Source organism: Pholis gunnellus (assembly GCF_910591455.1).
Source record: "Pholis gunnellus genome assembly, chromosome: 1".
In the NCBI taxonomy this organism is placed as follows: domain Eukaryota; kingdom Metazoa; phylum Chordata; class Actinopteri; order Perciformes; family Pholidae; genus Pholis; species Pholis gunnellus.
This window is the reverse complement of record NC_136528.1, coordinates 17,186,591-17,208,975: the sequence shown is the minus strand read 5'-3', so window position 1 is coordinate 17,208,975 and position 22,385 is coordinate 17,186,591. Positions and strand designations below refer to the sequence as shown.

General features: G+C 40.1%; 1 protein-coding gene across 2 annotated transcripts; it reads left to right on the top strand.

Moving 5' to 3' along the window:
* On the top strand, positions 1 to 20,967 carry hk1 (hexokinase 1). 2 transcript variants are annotated; one of them, XM_079157318.1, is made up of 22 exons: positions 1 to 114; positions 215 to 352; positions 6,675 to 6,837; positions 9,573 to 9,721; positions 9,902 to 10,021; positions 10,291 to 10,386; positions 10,518 to 10,617; positions 10,747 to 10,930; positions 11,457 to 11,612; positions 11,745 to 11,832; positions 12,119 to 12,264; positions 12,390 to 12,582; positions 12,715 to 12,826; positions 13,276 to 13,424; positions 15,651 to 15,770; positions 16,179 to 16,274; positions 16,357 to 16,456; positions 16,542 to 16,725; positions 16,883 to 17,038; positions 17,316 to 17,403; positions 17,985 to 18,130; positions 19,155 to 20,967. In XM_079157318.1, exons 2-22 carry the CDS (start codon positions 290 to 292, stop codon positions 19,300 to 19,302), a joined length of 2,757 nt encoding a protein of 918 aa, XP_079013444.1. In that variant the 5' UTR covers positions 1 to 114; positions 215 to 289; the 3' UTR covers positions 19,303 to 20,967. The 2 variants fall into 2 exon arrangements, with proteins under 2 accessions (XP_079013444.1, XP_079013443.1); XM_079157317.1 differs by having other exon boundaries at positions 7 to 352.
* The last annotated feature ends 1,418 nt before the right edge of the window (positions 20,968 to 22,385 follow it).

Here is a 22,385-nt window from a genome sequence, read left to right as displayed (position 1 = left end):
GAGAAAGAAGAGCTGAAGAGTCTTAGCAGCACACGAGGAAGCTCTGGCTATTTTAAACCACGCCGGATTGTACTCAGGATATTTGTTTATCTCGTGCAGCGTGTGAGACAGATTGTATGTACAATCTAAAGCCAGAGCACAACTTTAGTTGCTTTGTTTTACCTTTTTATTTAGGATATTTCCCCATCTAACTGTAGGTGGTTGTGTGTGACAGAGAGAGAGAGAGAGACAGAGTGTGTGTGTGTTTGAGTGAGTCTGCATGTGTGTGTGAGAGAGAACTAGGACCAGGATGATTGCGGCCCAGCTACTAGCCTATTACTTCACCGAACTCAAGGATGATCAGGTTAAAAAGGTGAGTGCTTTCTGGTTCTTCTGGCTCCATGTTTTGACATCATGTTTGTACGAGGGAGACTGATGGGGAGAAAAAGCTGAGGTTGAGGGGAGAGGAGAGCGTGTGTTTGTAGAGGTCATTGAGTTTACTCAATGCTGTCATCATCATAACTGCTGAACTATTGGAGTTTTTTTTCAGTACAGTGCACATCAGGAAATCCTTGTTATGTGAAACATGTCTTTAAGGAAGTGAATAAAACAGAGAGCATGTTGGGAGTGAAGTGCAGTGGTCATTTCACAATTTTATTACAATTTTTATTGTAAGGTTTAAATTGACCTGGCTCGATGAGACGTGTCAAACTGCACAGGGGTGTGTTTGTGTAATGAGATGTGTAAGCACATGACTCACAGGTATGCCATTTTTGCCGTGACGTACATTTTTAGAGGTGTGGCAACGATAGAGGAAATGATGGAAGGACAGATGAGAAGGTAGAGATTTACAAGAAAGAGCAAAGTTATTTTAGGGGTCCCGGAGTTTCTTTCATGTTCTGTTTAAAATGATACTTGCACTTTTGTGTTTACCTTAAAAGAAAGAGAAAAGATTGATTTGAGTACAAATGAATATGACTGGTAGCTTCTTTCGGCAGGTTGTAAAGTAGAATTGAATATGGAAAAAGTTCAAGGTGAAAGAGGAGAAGAGTGACATGAGTTGAGTGCCATGAATGTGTGTCTTTCATAACTTCTCAGCTGAGCAGCCTCCACTGCGCAACTTCTGGTATAAAACTGTCGAGAGTCTTGGTTGCCCTAAGAACAGAGTGCGTATGCGTGTGTGTGTGTGTGTGTTTGTGTGTGTGTGTGTGTGTGTGTGTGTGTGTGTGTGTGTGTGTGTGTGTGTGGCAAAGGAACTAAGCTTTTCCAGTCACTCAGACCACAACAGTTCACCTTACTTTTTGATTTAATGCTGTTCCATAAAGTATAACTGAGTCAGAGGAAGTTAAAATACTGTCAGACCCATTTGTGTCATCTTATTTATCCTTGTTAAGATATTTACCTTCACTAGTTGTAATATCCTGATCACATTGTGTTTACATTTATATGGCGCAGGGTCCCTTTAGGTCGCTTTCTGATGATGTCACACAGCGTCATCACCAACTGTAGATTCTGCATCAAACGCTGATCCGTATCAATAGAAAAAATTTACATCCTCCTTCCTTCATTTCCCTCTCTGTCTGTAGCCACTTTCTCAGTTTGGTTAAATCTTTATTTGCACAAGGCGATAGACAAAGCGGTCTTACCCAGATGTGACACATTTATATCTGTAAAGGTAAAAGACATTTCTCAGCAGCCAGGATCTGATGCAATACAACACATCTCCCCCCCCCCCTCTCTACTCCAGCTCTGTTCCTCTCACTGCCTCCCTAAAATAGGTCAGCTTTGAACCATGTGACCAAAGGTGACAGGAGGAAGGCTTACACACAAATACACTCACACACACACTCACACACACAAACATACTGTGCCAGGTGCGTAGCTATTGTGTAGCTTTTCAAAGAACAGAGTTTGTCTGGACCTTGACATCAACTTCTCTTGTTGTGAAATTGTGAAACATACAGTCAGGATTTAAGCAACCACAAGGGAAAGTTTACAGATAATCAATTCGCTAATGTGGTTTCAGACAAACTGTGTAGCTGCAGTTGACAAAGAGCTGCAATCAGCTGAGTGTGTCCCCACTTCACTCAATCCACTGCAGTGTCCTTGACTGTACTCTTTGATACACTATGGGGTGTTAGCAGGCATCCAAAGGTGTGTGTGTGTGTGTGGGGGGGGGGGTGTAAGACGGGAAGCTCCAGGAGAGGGCAGCGTAGAGGACAGTATTTTTCCACATGGCAAGGCTTTGTGTGCACAACATCGTGCACACTTACATACACAATAGAGTCAGGTTTCAGTGCTTCTTTAAACCACGTCGCTGTGACGAGGAGAGCAATTTTGTTGAGAGGAGGAATGCAAACAGACAGAGAGACAGAGAGAAGAAGAAAAGAGAGAGAGAGTGTGTGTGTGTGATCTTAGCTTTAGGCGGAGTCAGAGAAACTTGTGTGTCAGAGGTGTGTTGAGGGGAAAACACAGCCTTTACAGATGCATGCGTACAGACCACACCACAGAGTCCTCATTTCACCTTTTCAGGAAATGTCACTCTTCTCAACTTTAGTGGAAAAAGTGGAAGCTCCTATTTTGGTTAAACACCTCACAAATCTGATGAAGATGAATCATACATGTGTACAGTATTCTCTGTATTCAACTATCCACAGCAGTGATCTGAGCTGTGCGATCAGATGATGCCCTGCTATAATAAAATGCTTAGGCATGGTTTTTGGCTGCAGAGTGCTGAGTCATAGATGCTCATTTTTAATCTGCAGCAAGAATTTAAGTCTGAGTTCAGTGGCTTTCTCGTAGTTTAATGTGGAGAATAATGTACAATGCCTTTAATCAGCCCCTTTGTAACCCAGCACTCCTGGTCAGCTAGTAACACATTGTGATTTAATTAGACTAGTTAAAAATGCATTCTCCTACAACTAGCTGATTAAGAACACATTTAGAATTCAACGTACAGTTTCCAACATAGGAATTAATTACAATCCAGAACAGAAAGAGCCAGGTGGTGATGGGAGAATATATCTATTAAGACTAATGCGTAGCAGTGTTGACCGGCAGCAGTAGTGTAGTAGCAGTTGGCATGTGCAGAATGGGTTAAATATTCTGAACTGATCTATTTACATCAACTGACATCTAGAGTGGTGCACATGGCCTGCCCTAAACTGCCATGCTTAATTTATTCAGTCGGAGAGGTGAAAATCTGTTTCTAGACGGTTAATCGGAATTGTGTAGCCTACTTTGTACAGGCTACTTTAAATCATCAAGCCTTTATATGCTGCTTATCAACGCATCAAATTGTATGACTTACATGTTAGCAAACACGTGGCTAAATGTACTTGAAGGAGCTGTATTTAACATTCTGATTGATAATATAGCAGCACAAAATATTTGTTATGCAAAGATTGGTGGAGTGCCATCTACCTGAGCAGAGAATGGCGTCGCTCTCCCTCTGTGTGTGTTGATATTGGAGTTTCCCCTTGACCTAGCCGGGCTGGCTGCGCTTGCTTTAAGTGCATGTTCGTGCATGTGAGCGTGCTCCACTGGTTAGCTCATTGCCGCTCTCATACGGCTGTTGCAATTGATATTGCCGTCTCAACCAACAGCGTTGTTGGTAGCACCCACCCTCTGGTTCCCACACTGTTAGCGCTGTCAGCACTTCCGTTGTAGTTTGCACTGTTAGCGCTGTCAGCAAAATTAGCTACGAGTCGCCGGCCCACCGCCGACAAGTTAGGAGTTGTTCAGAGGCAATCAAAATGAATGAGTTGTCGTCTTTTTTATTTTTATATCATGCAATTATTCCTTCTTGTCAAAATCTTCTGCCTGCATTACCCACAATGCAACAGTTCGTTTGGAGATTCAGGTGTGTTATGGTAGTAGCGGCTAATGTAGCTTCAAGCCTCTAGGCTCAAACATGAGGAGGACTGGGCTACAGCGTTCTAACTCCACACATCCAGATTTCCTTTTATTCTCAAACTTGTAGTCTCCAGCCCCATTTATCAGATTTCTCACAGTTCCTTCTGGAGACACAAAAGGCTTTATAAAATGTTTCACATATGCAGTAGCAGTCCTCAAGACCTATAAACGGACAATGATGTGTGAAAGCAGTGGAGTTACCCTTTAAGATTCAGGAACATCATGTGTGATGAAACATAATGATGGAAAAGATTTCCTAAACTCAAGTGGGGAAATGCAAGTTTCATTTTTAACAGTTTTCTATTTACTCTTTCAATGATTATCAATTTAGTGTTGACACATTTGAGAGGCAAAGTTTGTCTTGTGGACGTGTTATTTTCCAGATTTAATTTAGGGTGCGGTGATCTTGGATGGTGGTCTCTACTGACCTCAGGCCTCAGTGTTTGTCTGCTTCTCAGACACATCATTTAGCAAATAGGGTTTGGAGGGAGCTGTATGAACTCAACCACAAGTACAGACTGCACAGAGCTGCAGACTAGAACATTGATTCCCAATGGAATCCCCAGTACTGGCAACTATTTTACATTACAGGGATGCATGTCCAATGTGATTATCAAGAATAAATAGAAGTGTTAAAGTGTGTCAGTACAGGACAATGAAAAGTTGGGAGAAAAGCCAAAGTTTTCTTAATTACTGTGGACCTCTACTCCTTATTCAGCCACAAGATGACATTTGTATCACTTAAAAAACCTTTGATGAGAAGTTCTATGTGGACACTGCAGATATTTGCAGTGCAGTAGCTCCAACTCATACTCTACTTTCATTTCCTCAGGTTGGACAGCTGACCTGGGTCAAACTGACCACATGCAAAACTGCATATACAAATGGAACAGGCTCTGTGTTTGCTATGTTTGTTTAACCTGTTTGGTGCCTTACCATAGGAGCACAGTGTCACATAAGAACAACTCAACAGGATGTTAGTTTACCAAGTTGACTTTCACATACTTTAAACCGTTTAGTCTTTGTGGGTTGAACTCTTTGTACTCTAAATACCTAAATACTATCACATTCTGAATGCATTTAGTGTGTGGTAATGAAAGGTAGAAGGTACTGTATTTGTGTGCATCGCGATAGAAAGAGAGCGGAGAGACATGTGGTTGTTTGAGTGTGTGTTTATGGCATTATTGAAATAACAGATGCTAAGGGCAGGCTGTCGTGTCATAAGGGGAGGGCATTGTCAAGCACCAACATGTCAGTGCTGTTAAAATATCTCTTCAAACCACCGACTAGACCTCAGTGTAAAATACAGCTCAGGGTGGTTCTTGGACCTGTCTAGCAGCTTTACAATGTATTTTACTGATTCTATGAAGGTGAGAGATCACATTTAGTCAGCTGTGGGCTCCTGTATAACAAGAGCATGTGCTAATGAGACTCCACATTTAGCCAGAATATAGGGAATGTAACACATCAGCAGTTGGACAGTGCGGTTCACATGTATGTTACTCTTTGTCCATGTTGACCCACAACTTGTTTATACTATTCAAACATGACTGCATGGTTAAACAGCAGATCATTAATGTTTGTCTACATGTTAGGTCTCATTTAATGTATGATAAAAGCAAAATTGACCTCTTACAATGGCAGAAAAGTCACATGCTCTAACACATATGTTCATATCAAAACCTGAGTATATTTTATTGATTGTCTTCATCTTTTTTATTTTGAAAAGACATCTTTTGTGTTTATTTTCTGACAACAAAATCCAAATGTGATTTTATGCTCAATGAAATCTGCTGATTGTAATCTTTATGTCAAAAACACTGTATGTGTCCTTTAGTGTCGGCACACATTTTCTCAATTAAATCTATTTCTATGGTCAGCAGATGTTAAGTACACTCGCACCCAAACTGGCATTGTCCTGAACCAATTACCAGAGACCGGAGCTGTATAGGAAATTAATGTGTGACTCCTAAATCAGGAAGTTAGAACATTCCTATCTGACGTCCGCTACAAATTATCACATGGACGTCACAGATGCATACAAACATTGTTTGTGTGAACTAATATTTAATATATATCTCGTATTCTGGGAGTCATTGTTGATAATACAGTTATGGGTTAGCTCTCGCTCAACTACACTGTAATTTTACAAAGCAAGTCGTAATGAACATGACATTTGACCATAGTGACTCGGTTGTGTGTAACGTAGGTCTTTGCTTCATTATAGAGTGTGATGCAACAATGGATTTCACCAGGATTGTTTAACATCCTGTTCCTGAAAGGCCAAACCGCTCAGGCCGTTGTGTGCCGTATCTGCGACAGGTTACAGAGTGAGCAAGATCTACAGTATGTGCCAGACGTGCTGATAATTTATTTAAGGCACACCTATTTTGTCTCTCTTGGCCTCATCATTGTCATACCCATAATAAAGTCACAAGGAAGGCCTTGACTCGATGAAGCTGTGGTTTTCATTAGATAGTGACTGTGCAATATGACCACAGTATGAATCAAAGAACTGCCCAGAGTTTCATTGCACTAAAGCAATATAAACATAGTTATGTTGTTTTGTGGCTCTGATTCATTTCTGGGTTAAGCAGAGCTGGGATCAATTAGTTCAGGAAGTGGATTATTGTCATGGATGACTAAAAACATTATGGATGTGGAGTTGATATGTGGCACATGGATATTATTATAGTATTGCTGTGGTTACAGATTTATGATGATATGTTAAGATTAGGAAGATTAATGGCTCTATTATTTTGTCTGATGTTTATTTTCAGATCGATAAGTACCTGTACTCCATGCGTTTCTCTGATGAGACGTTAAAGGAAGTCACGCAGCGGTTTCGGAGGGAGCTGGTCAAAGGACTGGGCCGGGACACGAACCCTACTGCTGCGTTGAAAATGCTGCCAACATTTGTGCAGTCAATCCCTGATGGCTCAGGTTTGTAGGTCCTAACTCTGATTTTAACCATGGTTGGATTATCTGAACTCCATCGAGTCAAGCACCAATACGAAATCAGTAACACAACAAGTTTGCCTATTTTATCACTGTGACAACAAACTTAAGGCTGCACAGTCCAATATGAAGAGAAAATGATCAACCAAAATGACTTGCAAATGTATCGTTTTCATGTCCTCTTTCTTGGCTATTTACAGCATTTGTACTTTTTGTTTTCTAAATAAAAAAGGTATTGACACAACAGAGAAAGGGAGGACTATTTTGCCACCACTCAGGTCTGTGTGGAGTTGCATTCAAAATATTTTTACGATACGCAATATTGATAATGCAGGACAACCACCGCTCCACGTGGCTAAATCTTAACTAAGATAGTATAAGTATCAACAAATACAAGCTGGTAAAGGGGATATCTGCACAACAAGATCTATGCAGTGTGCTAAACACATTTATTAAACTGAGTTATGTAGTCATCAGGACAGTGTATTGCAATTGAGAGAGAGAGAGAAAGCAAAGGCCAGCTCTACAGCTCACTCTGTTGTTCTGAGGTACAGATTTTATTATTTTAGTCAGATGAATAATAATTGAGGCAAAGCTCCAAACAAAGGTTGGCACAAAAGAAAACTTATATCTACTTTAGTCCACTACGTGAGCACACACACACACACACACACACACACACACACACACACACACACACACACACACACAGATCAGAGATTAGCACTAATCCTGCTGCCATTGTTAGAGAAGAGAGTGACAATGAAAGTTAAAGTCTTAATGTTTCAAATGCTTGAACATAATACGTTAAGTCTGAATTATATTACAAAATAAATTCTAATCTTCGTTTATGTATTTTACTTTCAAGAAATACGGTGAAAAATATATTTTTACTAGTAGCTGATGTACATTTAATCCTCTTACGTTCTCATATCTCTCGTGAGTGTTACTGTAAATCAAAAAGCGAGCAGAAGAGCATAGAGAGCAGGAATTAGTCTGTGTTTTAATAATTAATCTAATCTAATAAATCACTGATAAAGGCAGGAAATGTCTCGGCATCTTCTTACTGTGAGCCACTACAACATGTTTCATTGTCAAATCTTCTGTCAAATGTGCACAGATATCAATAAACATCCATAGAAAACAGTGACAGTGTCATTCCATTGCTCTGTTCTCACTGCTGCTGACCAGAAGATGATTTTGAAACCATGATTGCTTTTTATCGACTGGCGTCTGTTGCGTTTACGTTCCTTACAGATACATTAACAGTCAGTCTGCATCACTGAGCTGACCTTGCATTCTGATCTGCACAAAACATTCACAGTGACGTCAAAAAACACTGGTGGTTAAAGTTAAAACGTTTCTGATACAATTAGAACCATTGCTCAGAATGAATATAACATTTTGAATCACTGTCTACAATTAGCATTTCCAACAATTTTAATAAAGCCTGTTTTGACTGGACTACTTAGTTGATATAAAAATAAATGGGCTGTCTACTCTACTATGTTTAGGTAATCGAGTTAATACCTTCTAAATAGATCTACTTAAGGTGAGGAGTGCAGTTTGATTTGGTACTGGATCACCAAGGAATAAGAATTGGATGGAAACACCATAATAAGAAGGAAACGGGCTGTATATGAAATGAGTTACTGCCTGCTTTATCACCCCTTGTCAAAGGGCAGTAAGATCTCTGAGGTTTATCTCTATCAGAAAGTTTTAAACCAATTATGTTCCCAATTCAGACAGAATAAACTACAGTCACTTCTTACTGCCAAGTGACCATGGACTAAATATACACCAGCGTTTTATGGGATTGAACTAATCACAGGGCGCAGACACCATTAAGAGCAACACGGCATCCTTTCTACACAACGGAGGTTTCTCTCTGCCACCATGACATTGTCTAACACATTAACACACTAGTATTTATTCATGCTCATCACCTTTTTTTTTTTTTTTTTTTAAATAGCTGCTTACAATGTTTAAGACATTCTCACAACTTGTCATTGCTTAAATAACAGTTTCAGTTTGAATCAACTGAAACAATGTTTAATTTTCTTGAACAGTTCTTGACCAAGCTGCCATGAAACATAGATATAGAAATAAGAATACATACAAATAATAAACCAAAATATGACACTACATAAAAACAGACAGGGTTTTTAGTTCATCTTTTAAAATGTCCTCCTCTGGAAGGCTGTTCAAGTAAGATAAACGGGAAGTTAATCTGCAGAGAAGGTTTAGGCAAACCTACAGTACACACACCAGCATACACAGACAGACACAAAATGCATGCATATAAAAACACATACACTGCAAACCTTAGTTCCTTTGTATTTACTTAATTACTTCTATATTGTATTTGTACAAGTTAATAGGCGACAGCTTTAGCCCAAAGACTAGGCATAACTTCTGAAACAGCTTTATCTTTCCATACATTGCTTCTTCCATGTTGCTTATAGACCACACATTGTGTGACATTAATTCACTGTAGAGCAATAGTGAGAGCTGTATTTGTTTGCCTAGCTAACACAATGGAGACGTACTGACAATGCATGTCTTCCAGTCTCTGGCCGTTGTAATTAAATCTGTGTTCTTAAGTGAATGTCAACAAACCTTTCTTATGTCCCTAACTGCAAAATGACATTCATCCCCCTCTCTGTCTCTCTTTCTATTTTTGTGTCTCCCTCATCTTCCCACTTTTTCTGTCTCGACAGAGAAGGGAGACTTCATTGCGTTGGATTTGGGCGGCAGTAACTTCAAGATCCTCCGCGTCAGAGTGAGCCATGAGAAGAAACAGACCGTTCAGATGGAGAGTCAGATCTATGACACCCCAGAAGACATCATTCACGGCAGCGGAACAAGAGTAGGTTTATACTGAAACACACACACACACACACACACACACACACACACACACACACACACACACACACACACACACACACACACACACACACACACACACACACACACACACACACACACACAGAGTCTCTTCAGCTGAAACTGAGACAACCTGTCCCTCTCTCCACCTCTGTTCCAGCTGTTCGACCATGTTGCAGAGTGTCTCGGTGACTTCATGGAAAAACACAGCATCAAAGACAAGAAACTCCCGGTTGGGTTTACCTTCTCCTTCCCCTGCCAGCAGACTAAACTAGATGAGGTGAAACACTTTCTTTTTTTTTTAATGATGTTGATGTAGTAGACTTCTTTGTGACACACAACACTTGCCCTGTATTATTATCTTTTAGTCAAATATGTGATGATTACCCATGCAGTCAATTTGCATTATGAGTTACCACAGTTGTAATGGAGACCTGATCCACAGTATTGTGTGTGCCAGGCTCTGACCAACAAAACAAGTCTCCATTAAGTATCGCATCTGTCTCTTTTATTTTCTCACTTCTGTCTCTCCCTCTCTGTTGTTTTCAGGGCTTTCTGATAACATGGACAAAGCTTTTCAAGGCCAGTGGAGTGGAGGGAATGGACGTTGTCAAACTGCTCAACAAAGCTATTAAGAAGCGAGGAGTGAGTCTTATCTTTTGTCTCATTTGACAAAGTTATCAACTTATTTATCCTCATGCATTTTGTTTAATTCAAGCTGGGATGCAGAATGGCACAGATGACAGCAAACGTGTGTCTGCTTTCATTTGTTTCAGGACTATGAGGCTGACATCATGGCAGTAGTGAACGACACTGTGGGAACGATGATGACCTGCGGTTTCGATGACCAACGCTGTGAAGTTGGCATTATCATCGGTACGGTATTAGAATAGTCAAGAGTGTGTTTGGCATTGTTCAAGTGAAATGGAATTCAGTACTCCAATCCAAGAAGCAGAATATAAATGAGATTAAACTGTAAGGATGTATGTATTTCTCTTTGATTAGGTACGGGCTCCAATGCGTGCTACATGGAGGAGCTGCGTCACATTGACCTGGTGGAGGGAGACGAGGGCAGGATGTGTGTGAACACTGAGTGGGGAGCCTTCGGAGACGACGGCAGGCTGGAGGACATCAGGACAGAGTTTGACAGAGAGATAGACCGAGGCTCCCTCAACCCCGGCAAACAGCTGTACGTCAAACCAAAACTATTACAGTTACAGTTTTTATTCCAGTCTTGTTCATGTTCATCTTTTTAAGCTGCGAAGGAACCACGGAATTAACTGATGATTAGCTGTCAGTGACTCAATCAGCTGTTTCCACTGCTGGGGCCACATGCGATTTTCAGCGGTACCAAAAATATGACATACCTCAGAATGTAGAGCGGTCGTCCACCAGGAATACAGTCTACATTTGAAAGTGTCCTTAGGCAAGATACTGAACTCCATATTCCTAAGTGTAAATGTTTATCGCTCCTGGTGAGCTCGTATGTATCTATGAATGTGTGTGTGAATGCTATTTCATTATTTTTCTGAAATGAAAATGGGTAGAAAAGGTTCAGTTGCTAAAAACTCATCTCGTGACATCTTTATCTATTAGAGAACAGTAATTAATTGGTAATTAGGTTAAAGTGATACTAATCCAAAACTCCGAATATTTAACCGGGAATTTCTGGGAGTTTGTTTTACCCACCTCTCATTTTATCTTTCGTTGTGTAGATTTGAAAAGATGGTCAGTGGTATGTACATGGGGGAGCTGGTTCGTCTAATCCTGGTGAAGATGGCCAGAGAAGGCCTGCTGTTCGAGGGAAGGATCACTCCTGAGCTTCTCACTAAAGGGAAGTTTGAGACCAAACAAATCTCAGCCATAGAGAAGTAAGTCACACTTCATGTAAATAACTTACATTTTCTTAATTGAGTAGTTTATATGAAACTACATCCCAAAACTCTAAATGATATATATATATATTTAAAGCCAATTATTGCTTCTCTGTCTTTCCTGTTTAGGAGTAAGGAGGGGTTGAACAAGGCCAGAGAGATTTTAACCAGACTTGGAGTGGAGCCCTCAAATGACGATTGCATCGCTGTGCAGCATGTGTGTATTGTTGCTGAAATAGCATTTGAATCTTGTGAATCCCTCTTTTCAGAGATGTCGCTTAATGTAGTAATTTTAAACAAACAAACAATTTTAACAGTATTTGTGTATTTTGGCATTTCTTTTTAGATTTTTGTAATTACAAACATGATAATGTAAATTTATACTGCCATATATATTTTTTTCAACATATCTGAGATCTATGTTGTAGTATCTGAAAGGGTTAAAATAAAACCAAATTTAATATCTTATTCTGCACTTCATTAAGTTTATTTCTCTCCTTCAGGTTTGTACCATTGTGTCTTTCCGCTCTGCCAACCTGATAGCTGCCACGCTGGCAGGCATCCTGCTGAGGCTAAAGGAGAACAAAGGCGTGACACGACTCCGAACCACTGTAGGGATCGATGGATCGCTATACAAGATGCACCCACAGTAAGTAAAATTTAGATTAAAGATATTTACATTTATGTTGTATTACTTTTTTGATATCAAGGGGAGTTGCGATTTGTAGTCAGGTGTTGAAGTGCAGCACTTAAACTCTCTTATATGTATTTCAGATATGCCCGTCGTCTTCATAAGACAGTCCGTCGTTTGGTCCCGGACGCTGATATTCGATTCCTCCTGTCAGAGAGCGGCAGTGGAAAAGGAGCAGCCATGGTGACAGCTGTGGCCTACCGACTCGCTGAACACGCACGAGAAATTGCCCAAACGTTGTCCGAATTCCGCCTGACGACAGAACAACTGCTGGAGGTGAGGACAGAGAGATAAAGTAGTGTTTGTATTTGTATTTGTGTGTGTGTGTGTGTGTGTTTGTGTGTGTGTTTGTGTGCACCATTCACCATGTGTTACATCACTATTGACGATATTCCTAAATTCCTGCAGGTAAAGAAGAGAATGAGGGTAGAGATCCAAAATGGCCTTTCAAAGAGCACTCAGGAAGCTGCCACTGTCAAAATGCTGCCAACTTTTGTATACAGCACTCCTGATGGTTCAGGTGACACACACACTCATACAGAAGCATATACATACATACATTCATTCATTCATTCATATATGCATACATACAAACGTATTCAAGCTGCCAACTTGACTGCACGTGTGTCTGCTGAGAAGAGAGAGCAGCTGCAATCATTATCACTGAAATGTCTTTCACACTGTACTGATGTCACTATTGGTCCTATTTAAAACCTGAGCTAATAGAATACAAACATGGCCAAAAATAAAAACAACAGTAACATTGTAGAGGGTGAACAAACATGTAAACTAAGTTTTCTCACAAGTTATAGTCTATGACTAATATGGAAAATACATCTCCAAAATGCAGACAGGAATTTAGATTTTCACATTGACTTCCTAAGCTATTCTTTTGCAGGATTTTACAAGGCATATCTCTGGTTACTGTTAAATTGATTCATCCGTTTGTCTGCCTGCCTCGTTTTTCAGAACATGGCGATTTCCTGGCTTTGGATTTGGGAGGAACCAACTTCAGAGTTCTTTTAGTCAAGATTCGATCTGGCAAGAGGAGAACAGTGGAGATGCACAACAAGATCTACTCTATTCCTTTAGAAGTGATGCAGGGCACGGGAGAGGAGGTGAGATCCATCAGTCATTTGACCCGTTAATCTGTGTTAAATGGACTAAAGTGATGCAGACGATGCATTCCAGCGAAAGTCAGAGGGGTGGTTGAGAAATGTTGAACTTAACCTCCTGTTAACTTGTTGAAACTGTAAAGATCAGCGTAGCTCGGAAGGAGGTCAGGGATGTGACGCTCAGTGGTAAGTGGATAGTCTAGAGCAGGGGTGTCAAACTCATTGTTGCTCTGGGGCCGCATCGGCATCATGGTTGCCCCCAAAGGGCCGGTTGTCGGCGGGGGGGGGGGGGGTGTGCTGCTGCTCCTTCGTCGTCGTCGTCGGCGGGGGGGGGCTGCTGCTGTCACATACGCTGGTGGAGGTGTGTGCGCGCGGAATTTTTTTTTTTGCTGGTAGATTCGCGGGCCACATAAAATGACGTGGCGGGCCGGATCCGGCCCGCGGGCCGTATGTTTGACACCCCTGGTCTAGAGGCATGCAGAGAAGGTTTATAGGTTAGAGGAAGACTTTTTCGAGATTAGCATTGTTTACCGGCTGAGGCTAATCTTGTCTGTCACCTTTGGCCTTTTCGTCCTCATCTCACTCCTCCATGTGTTTCTCTTCCCCCTAAAATAGGGCGTGGTGATGTGGCCAAAGTCTCGATAACGATATAAATCAAAATATAGCATTTTTCTGGTAATATTTTAAATAAATAAATTGTCTATATGAAATAACCACATGGTAATCCCTATTTTTTTATACTTTGTGTGTATTAATACTTGAAAAGTACTCAGTATTTTCTCATTGTATTAGGATTTTAAGTGCAAAATGATCCGCTTTTCTGAGAAATTAGATTAAGTGTGTGCTTGTTTAAATCAATTTCGATGACGTAATTGTATCATAATATATCGATATATGATTCCAACACGACATGATTCCATTAGAAGATATATTTAATTATCACCCAGCCCTACCCTTAGGTACACAAAACAAGAAAGTCAGTATAGAAACAAAAATAGTTTATTGTAATATCGCAGGTTTTTCATTTATTTTGCCTAATTAGAGTCGGCTCAAGACCCAAGTGCCCACTCCTCTATGGGACAACTCGCACCTTTATCTTTTTAACTTGTATCTGGTGTATTAAGTGTCTACTTGCTGTGAATGAATAGCGTTAACATTAGTTGAATGAAGGGAATATCTGGTTAATACACCAGATCCACTTTCCAGCAAAATCCAATCAAGATGCAGGAGAGAACCATGAAAAAACTAAAATTACCCAACTGAGCGTCAGTTGATTTTGCAGCATGATTTCGTGTGGCCCACTTTTTAAATAACATGCTTTTTCATCTTTGGGCTTGGGGGGAAAGTTTAAGTATTTTCAAGGCATAAGGCTCAAGTCCAAGTGAAGTCACTTGGGAGTCCATACCTCAGGAATTGTGTCCAAAATTGTTCACTATATGTTCCAGTATATAGTGTCCTCCAAATGGTAGTGTTGTCAGATTAGATCCATTAAATTCTATTTAGAGGACAAATTATTTCACAATGCATCAAGTTAAAAGTCAAGGGGCTGCGATCTCGTAACATGTGTTTATTCAGTAGCCGTCCAGGGAAAATGATCTTCTGTGACATAACTGATTGGGGTGTGATCATAAGTACTATATGCCTAAAAGGCTTAATCCATACTGATCAGTGGAGCAGCACTTTTCTTATCTATGAGATTCAGTGTTGATTACCTGCTTAATAATAATGGTCAGTGTTAAAGGAATGTTGGAAAACTTGTCATTCAGCATTGTGTCTGTGTGATAACTACTCTAGAGCACTGCTGGATGTATGAATTAACTGGCCTGGTTACGTAAGTGACACACAGGAACAACAGATTTAACAGTGGTCCACTAAATTCCACCTTTCCCAGTCACGAGTCTGTACTGCCTGCAGACCAGTCAAATTATATAACAGCTCTGTGTAATTAAACCTCTAAAATATGTAAATTACAAGGCTGCATCTACAGTCATTTCATTAATGTGTTTTATAAAACCCATCATAAGCCCGAAGGGAGTATTAGTTTTTAAATTTCTATGCTTACTTATTTGTGTTGATACTGTATTCCCAGAAAGATCTAATCTGATTCATCTGTAATCAGTATTGAAGTTTATCAGTAAAAGGATAATCACTGGAAACTCAAAATGGATTTTTTTTTTAAATAAATAAATAATGTAGTTTCATATATTGTCATATTTTGTTTTCTTCCAGTTGTTTGATCACATCGTGCAGTGTATCAGTGACTTCCTGGACTATATGGGGATGAAGAACACCCGTCTTCCTCTGGGCTTCACCTTCTCGTTCCCCTGCCGACAGACCAGCCTGGACGCTGTGAGTACAGCCCTTCCTTCCTCTCTGATATGCTGAACTGCCTCTTTCTTCCCTGAGAGTCTTAAAACAGCTGCGTCTGCAAAATGGGTCCACTGATAAACACTCATATTACCAGCGTCAAGAGTAAAATCCAAACCTCTGTCTTGTTTTTAAGCATTTAGCAACGCTATGTTTCATGAGCCCCAAAATAGAGTTTTCTGAGCCCTGAGCAGACCATGAAATCCTCGTTTCCTATGCAAAATATGACTGTGTGTGTGTGTGTGTGTGTGTGTGTGTGTGTGTGTGTGTGTGTGTGTGTGTGTGTGTGTGTGTGTGTGTGTGTGTGTGTGTGTGTGTGTGTGTGTGTGTGTGTGTGTGTGTGTGTGTGTGTGTGTGTGTGCGCGCGCGTGTGCGCATGCATGTGCGTAGGGCATCCTGGTGACATGGACCAAGGGCTTCAAGGCGACAGACTGTGAAGGAGAAGATGTGGTGGGTCTGTTGAGGGAGGCCATCAAGAGGAGAGAGGTAGGATATGAGGAGCAGCATCATTCAGTTAAACATCTGTGTGGACTGTGAAGTTGCATCACATTATGTGTCGCTTCTTTAGGAATTTGAACTGGATGTTGTGGCCGTAGTGAACGACACAGTGGGAACCATGATGACCTGTGCCTACGAAGAACCCACCTGTGAGATTGGACTCATTGCTGGTTAGTTTACCTTATATTCACTCTTTTTTTGATAAATATTCAGTTTTCGGTTCGCCATTCATCTAACGTTTCTATCTCATTATAGGCACTGGTAGCAATGCATGTTACATTGAGGAGATGAGGAACATTGAGATGATAGATGGAGATGAGGGTCGGATGTGTGTCAACATGGAGTGGGGGGCTTTCGGAGACAACGGATGTCTTGACGACATTAGGACAGAGTATGACCGCGCTGTGGATGACTTCTCCCTCAATTCTGGCAAACAAAGGTTAAAATCCCCGTCACACATACACACACACACACACACGTTATGTCTATGTTTATTAAGACAGAAACCCTTTATTTCGTGGACTCATACCCTTATAAATTACTTCCAATATGTGTGGATTCATGTGCATGTTTTGTGCTTGTATGTATTTTAACAGATATGAGAAAATGTGCAGCGGCATGTATCTTGGTGAAATTGTGCGAAACATCCTAATAGATATGACCAAGAGAGGATTCTTGTTCAGAGGACAGATTTCTGAAACACTGAAGACCAGAGGCATCTTCGAGACAAAGTTCCTCTCACAGATAGAGAGGTAAGAATAATGAGCACTTTGTTTGTGTCTACTCAAGGAGGCAAAAAGTAATACGAACTTTGGTCTCTCATCTGGCCAAGTTGTGAAAGTGACGACATCAGTCCCAGTAGATTGCAGCTCATTAGCACCGTTTGTAGAACAGTATTTCCAACTAATTCTCTTTTCTTATTTCACTGTTTGGCTGCTCGTGTTCTTTTCCTTTGTAAATTTGTTCTCGAATTGAGTTAAACTTCTCTTTTGCGAATGGCTCAGTCTTTGTGTCTTTGTCTTTCTCCAGTGACAGATTGGCTTTGCTGCAAGTAAGATCCATCCTGCAACACTTAGGGCTGGACAGCAGCTGTGATGACAGTATCATAGTTAAAGAGGTAAGGTATAGCGAGATACATATGTGTGCGCATAACAAAACATTATATTATAATATGTTTTTTAAAATTTTTAAACGGTAGCATGCAAGCATGATTAGTATCTAATCCAGTCTCAAGTTATCATAAACTCGTGACCCTTATTGCACCTCAGATGGAGTATGGAGAGAATAAACACCCAGTTGCCAGTTTATTGGTCACACATACCTATCTTTAAACTGACCTTACAGTTAAATCAACACCTTCCTGAAACAGTTTCAACACAAATGAACATTACAACCTTCATGAAAGTATGTTTTATTAGACTGCATTTGTTTTAGCTAGGTGTACTTAATAAACTGGCAACTGAGTGTAGATAGTGGACAGTGAACACTGTGAACGAATCTGAGCCCCACAATACATTATCACGCTTGTCTTGTGAAAGAGGCAGGCCTATGTGACCATACAAGTGTCAACAGAAACAGACGTACACGATTTATTTCCAATGTTTGTGGAGTGATATGATATTTTCTGGCTCAGCAAACTGTTGCAGGTACAGTCTGTTAAGTGGTGCAGTAACGATAATGGTTTTCATTGTTCTACAGGTATGTGGGGCAGTGTCATGTCGTGCAGCTCAGTTGTGTGGGGCAGGAATGGCGGCTGTGGTCGATAAGATCAGAGAGAACCGAGGACTGGACCATCTGAACATCACTGTAGGGGTGGACGGAACACTCTACAAACTACATCCACAGTGAGTTGATTCATCAGAAGCAGACAAACTATTTACTGTCCACTCAAGTGTCTAAGAAACAGAGATAGGTTGTAAAATATGGAGACCAGGCCATTCAGTCATGTGGTAAATTGACTTGTCTGAAGGACTTGTTTAAACACTTGTTAACCTTATTTACATGACAACTCTATTTGTCATCCCCGGGTGTGGAAATTGCTCGGCAACAGACGAGCAAATGCGAACACAGGCAAGCTCAACCAGTTATGGTCAACAATGATGATCTGCAGGCCATTTCAGCTCGACAATTCAGTGTCCGTGTTTGCTCCTTTTTAATTATAGTCATGACAGTTTTCTTTCTCAGCCATTTAATGACAAATGTAACTCTGTGTTGTTGTTGAGGCTCTATAACAGCTTGTCTAAATCTAAAAAGAGAAACCACAGAATGGGAGGAAGTCCCATCAGACTGTTCAGTTATATATTTTTGAATAATTCCAACTGATAACGGTATGTTTTTTTGCCATCTTCATACTTCATGTACATAGTTAAAACCATGTTTCCTGAGCTGCTGGTCTGATTTAATGTCCTGTCAAATAATGCAACAATTACTAAATGTTTAGTAAGTGAGTAATTTGTGTTCAGATCATGTTGAGTCATGCTTTGCTAATTATGTATGTATGTGTTGACAGTTGCTCAACACAAGAGAGATACCTGAAGTTAAATGAAATCTCTCACTCCACCTCCTGTCTTTTAAGCCATGTTAGTTTTAGCAGTTTTAGTTTATGCCATACATAAAATTGTCCAATACTATAATTTTACCATCACTGGCAATATCATTCATGCAAGACTAACCAAAAGAGTCTGTCCCTTTATTCAGACAGGTCTTACTGGCTTTCTGAAACCTGCAAGTTGTTGATTAACTTGTCAAACATGTAACGCTGCTCTCACTCACTGTGATTTTAGAGCCAAACTATCTCTTTTTCCCATTTGGTACAATTTTCATCACTTCACTGTTTAACATGTTGTCAAATCGTTTGTCTCTGTCTAGCTTCTCTAAGATCATGCACCAGACAGTAAATGAACTGGCTCCTCAGTGTAACGTCAACTTCCTGCTGTCAGAGGACGGCAGTGGGAAAGGAGCTGCCCTCATCACAGCGGTGGGCTGCCGCCTGAGACAGGAGCTGAACAACAAATAGAAAATATCTCTTCTGTCTCGCTGTTATCTCCCCACTTTTCTGGGTTTCTCCTCTCTCCTCCCCTCTGTTTTTTCCCTTTGTCTCCTGTCCTCCTGAAGCCAACCAGTCCAGTCAACCTATTACGCTTCCTGTAGCTGCTTTAGCTCGTCTACATGACCCACAGAGAAGGAGATAGCTTTCTCTGCTGTGAGCAGAGAGTCAGGCACTGTGTTGTAGTTATATTATCTTTTAATAACCATTGAAACAATACCCAGACTCTTAAGATTGTTGGTAGTTAGGTTAAATGTATCTATATAGATAACACATGCACATTCAATTCCTGTAAAAAATGTACAAGGCAGATCACAAAGAGTCCACACATGAGCAGTTTATCATCGCCATATGGAGGAGTCCTCTGATAATTGCAGTCTGTTACAATGTACCAAGTACAATATAGTTGAAAGACAATTTCCAAAAGCATTGCAGAGAAACGTGTATCCTTGCAACATGTTCAGTAAACGCAGGGACATAAAAACACAGCTTGAGACCAAAGTTTCCAAAGTGTGTCTGCTGTCTGCTGCAGTATACCGACTGTCTCTACAACAAGATGTAAAAGGGATACGAGGTTAAATATGAATGTGTAATGAGATGAAAGGGAATATTTTTGCTTTAAAATGTGTAATATCTTACCCGGATATGATACAATATGTTTATTTATTTTATTTTTGTATTGGGCGATGTTGAAACATATTGCTGTTGCAATAATGAGGCTCACAGGGGAATTCACCTTCAAAGCCCCCACAGCCATCACCTGTCCTGTAGCGGAGGAATTAATAAACAACGTCAGGGCAGAACGGTGACTAAAGAGGGACGTCAACCATGTAGGAGATGTCATGACATGCTTGCTAAATGTGCAGATTTAGACTAATGTATGACAGCAATACTATTCTACTCTAATGTGCACTTGTATACTAAGTAGAAATCCTGTTGGTTCTATCACAACTATTGGTACGTTGTCTTGAGATGTGCTGGCTACCCTCATCATCACAGTGAGACTTACAAGTTACTTGGCAACAGCCATGATACTGACATGCGGTGCTTACATAATGCCATTGGAACAACAATGGCCAAACTGGGGATAAGACTAATATTACAGTAGCTGAAACTTTGAGGAGAATTTTAACATTTTGGAAATAAAGCTTCTCCCTGTAGTTATTCACTGTACTCCATATGCCCTTAAAAACTCAGGAGGTTGTTTAAGTGAACTACTGTAAGGCTCATTCAAGTAGCACAATTCATGCAAAGGCGAATATTTATTGTACTGTAGTTAAAAGATAACATTGGCAGTTGTGGTGCAGCGATGTGAGATGCTACATTTTACAGCCATATTTGTCAACCACAGTTAAAATTCTGGCTTGCGACAGATTAGCACCAATCCAAACCTGCAACAACTCAATTTGCTGCCATGATGAAGAGGGACAGATGAAGAGGGACAGATGAAGAGGGACAGCCTCTACTCTAGGTCCTGAACTACTCTGCCTTCATATGTTACCCAAAGTAGTATACATGTCTATAAGCCAGCCTCACATCACACAGACACTTTAAACTCTGTTCTTCTGTTCATAAAACCCAGACTGTATCTGTCCAGCAGTGTTCAACCAGTCACTAAATAAAGACAAACCTGTGTCAATCCAGAGTTGTAGTTTTTTGCCAATTTTATTTAATGGTGGTGTTGGTGTGTTCAGAGGTCACTGTTCAATAGGAACATAAGTTCCTTTAGCAAAATATTGAATGTACTGCAGCACAGGACCTCCCCTCTGTAATAATTATTGCAATGTGTAAAAGACAACTGACAACACATACATATACTGTCACATTTATTAAACATTAACGGTTATTTAGGCCACAAACAACTACCCTGCTTTTTTTGTCAACAACCAATACAGATGTTTCACTTTGTCATTGTGTGTGTTTAAAAAGTCAAAAGTTATTTCAAGGAATCAAAAGATTTTCTATACATTCTCAAATGTCAATATCAACAACATCATGATCCTACTGGATAAGTCCCATATTTCAATTTCCACGTCATCTGCATGTTTAACATTGATATACTCAATAGATTACATTTTACATCACATTCCTCTAAGTAGCAGCACTTTGACTTTTTAATCTGGACTCTACTGTACACTGACCATAATACATACAGTTGTATGAACCAGTGAAGTCACAATATATGAGCAACGTGATGAATGAATGCACACCATGTGACAGATTTGTCAAAATAATAGTACTGTGCAGTAACAGCTACGTGCTCATATAACTAATGATGAGGGAGATCCAACAAAGTCTACAAAATAAGGTCAATTTTCGTTGTATAGGATTTCATGGCAGTGACATGGTTTTTGTGCAACATGGCGGCAGACTCCATGAAGAGGACCCGGCGCTCTCTATGTAGATATGAATAACCCATTTTAAGGTAACAAGCACAACAATTCTTAGTTTCAGGTCAGACACTAATGAAAACAAAGTTGGGAATATTCAATTGTATATATAGAGAGAGATATATAGATATATATATTCAGCATTCAAAATTGATTGGTGAAGAAATTAAATAGAAATGGTCCAGATGAGAAAGGGCCTTTTTTTTAAGTCCCATGTCTGGGGCAATAAAAAGATGAAAACAAAAAAACTAAATTCTTAAGGCTTGGTGCTGATGTCAGTAGACTGTTCATCCATTTCATGCTGTTGTAAACCAGTAACTACGTACACAAAAATATCCACAGTTTTTTCTCAAAAGTAGAGAGAAAGTTAGTAAAAAGTCAGCGATGAAAGAAAGAGTGTAGATGATAGAGGGAGCAGTAAGGAGAATGGGCTTCAGTAAAAGTAATGAATGATGGAGGGATTCATCTACATACTTTCCCATTAATGCAACAATAAGCCTCCCTCTTTGTCCAGTATGCAAGTGTTGTTACTGCATATATAACTATATTTTCACATGCTCATGACCATCAGCTTGATAGTCACATTTATTTATATTCCTCTTTTACAAAAAAAGTTATTGGTCCCAAGTCAGGTCCAATGAACAACTCTTTCCTCTAAGGTTT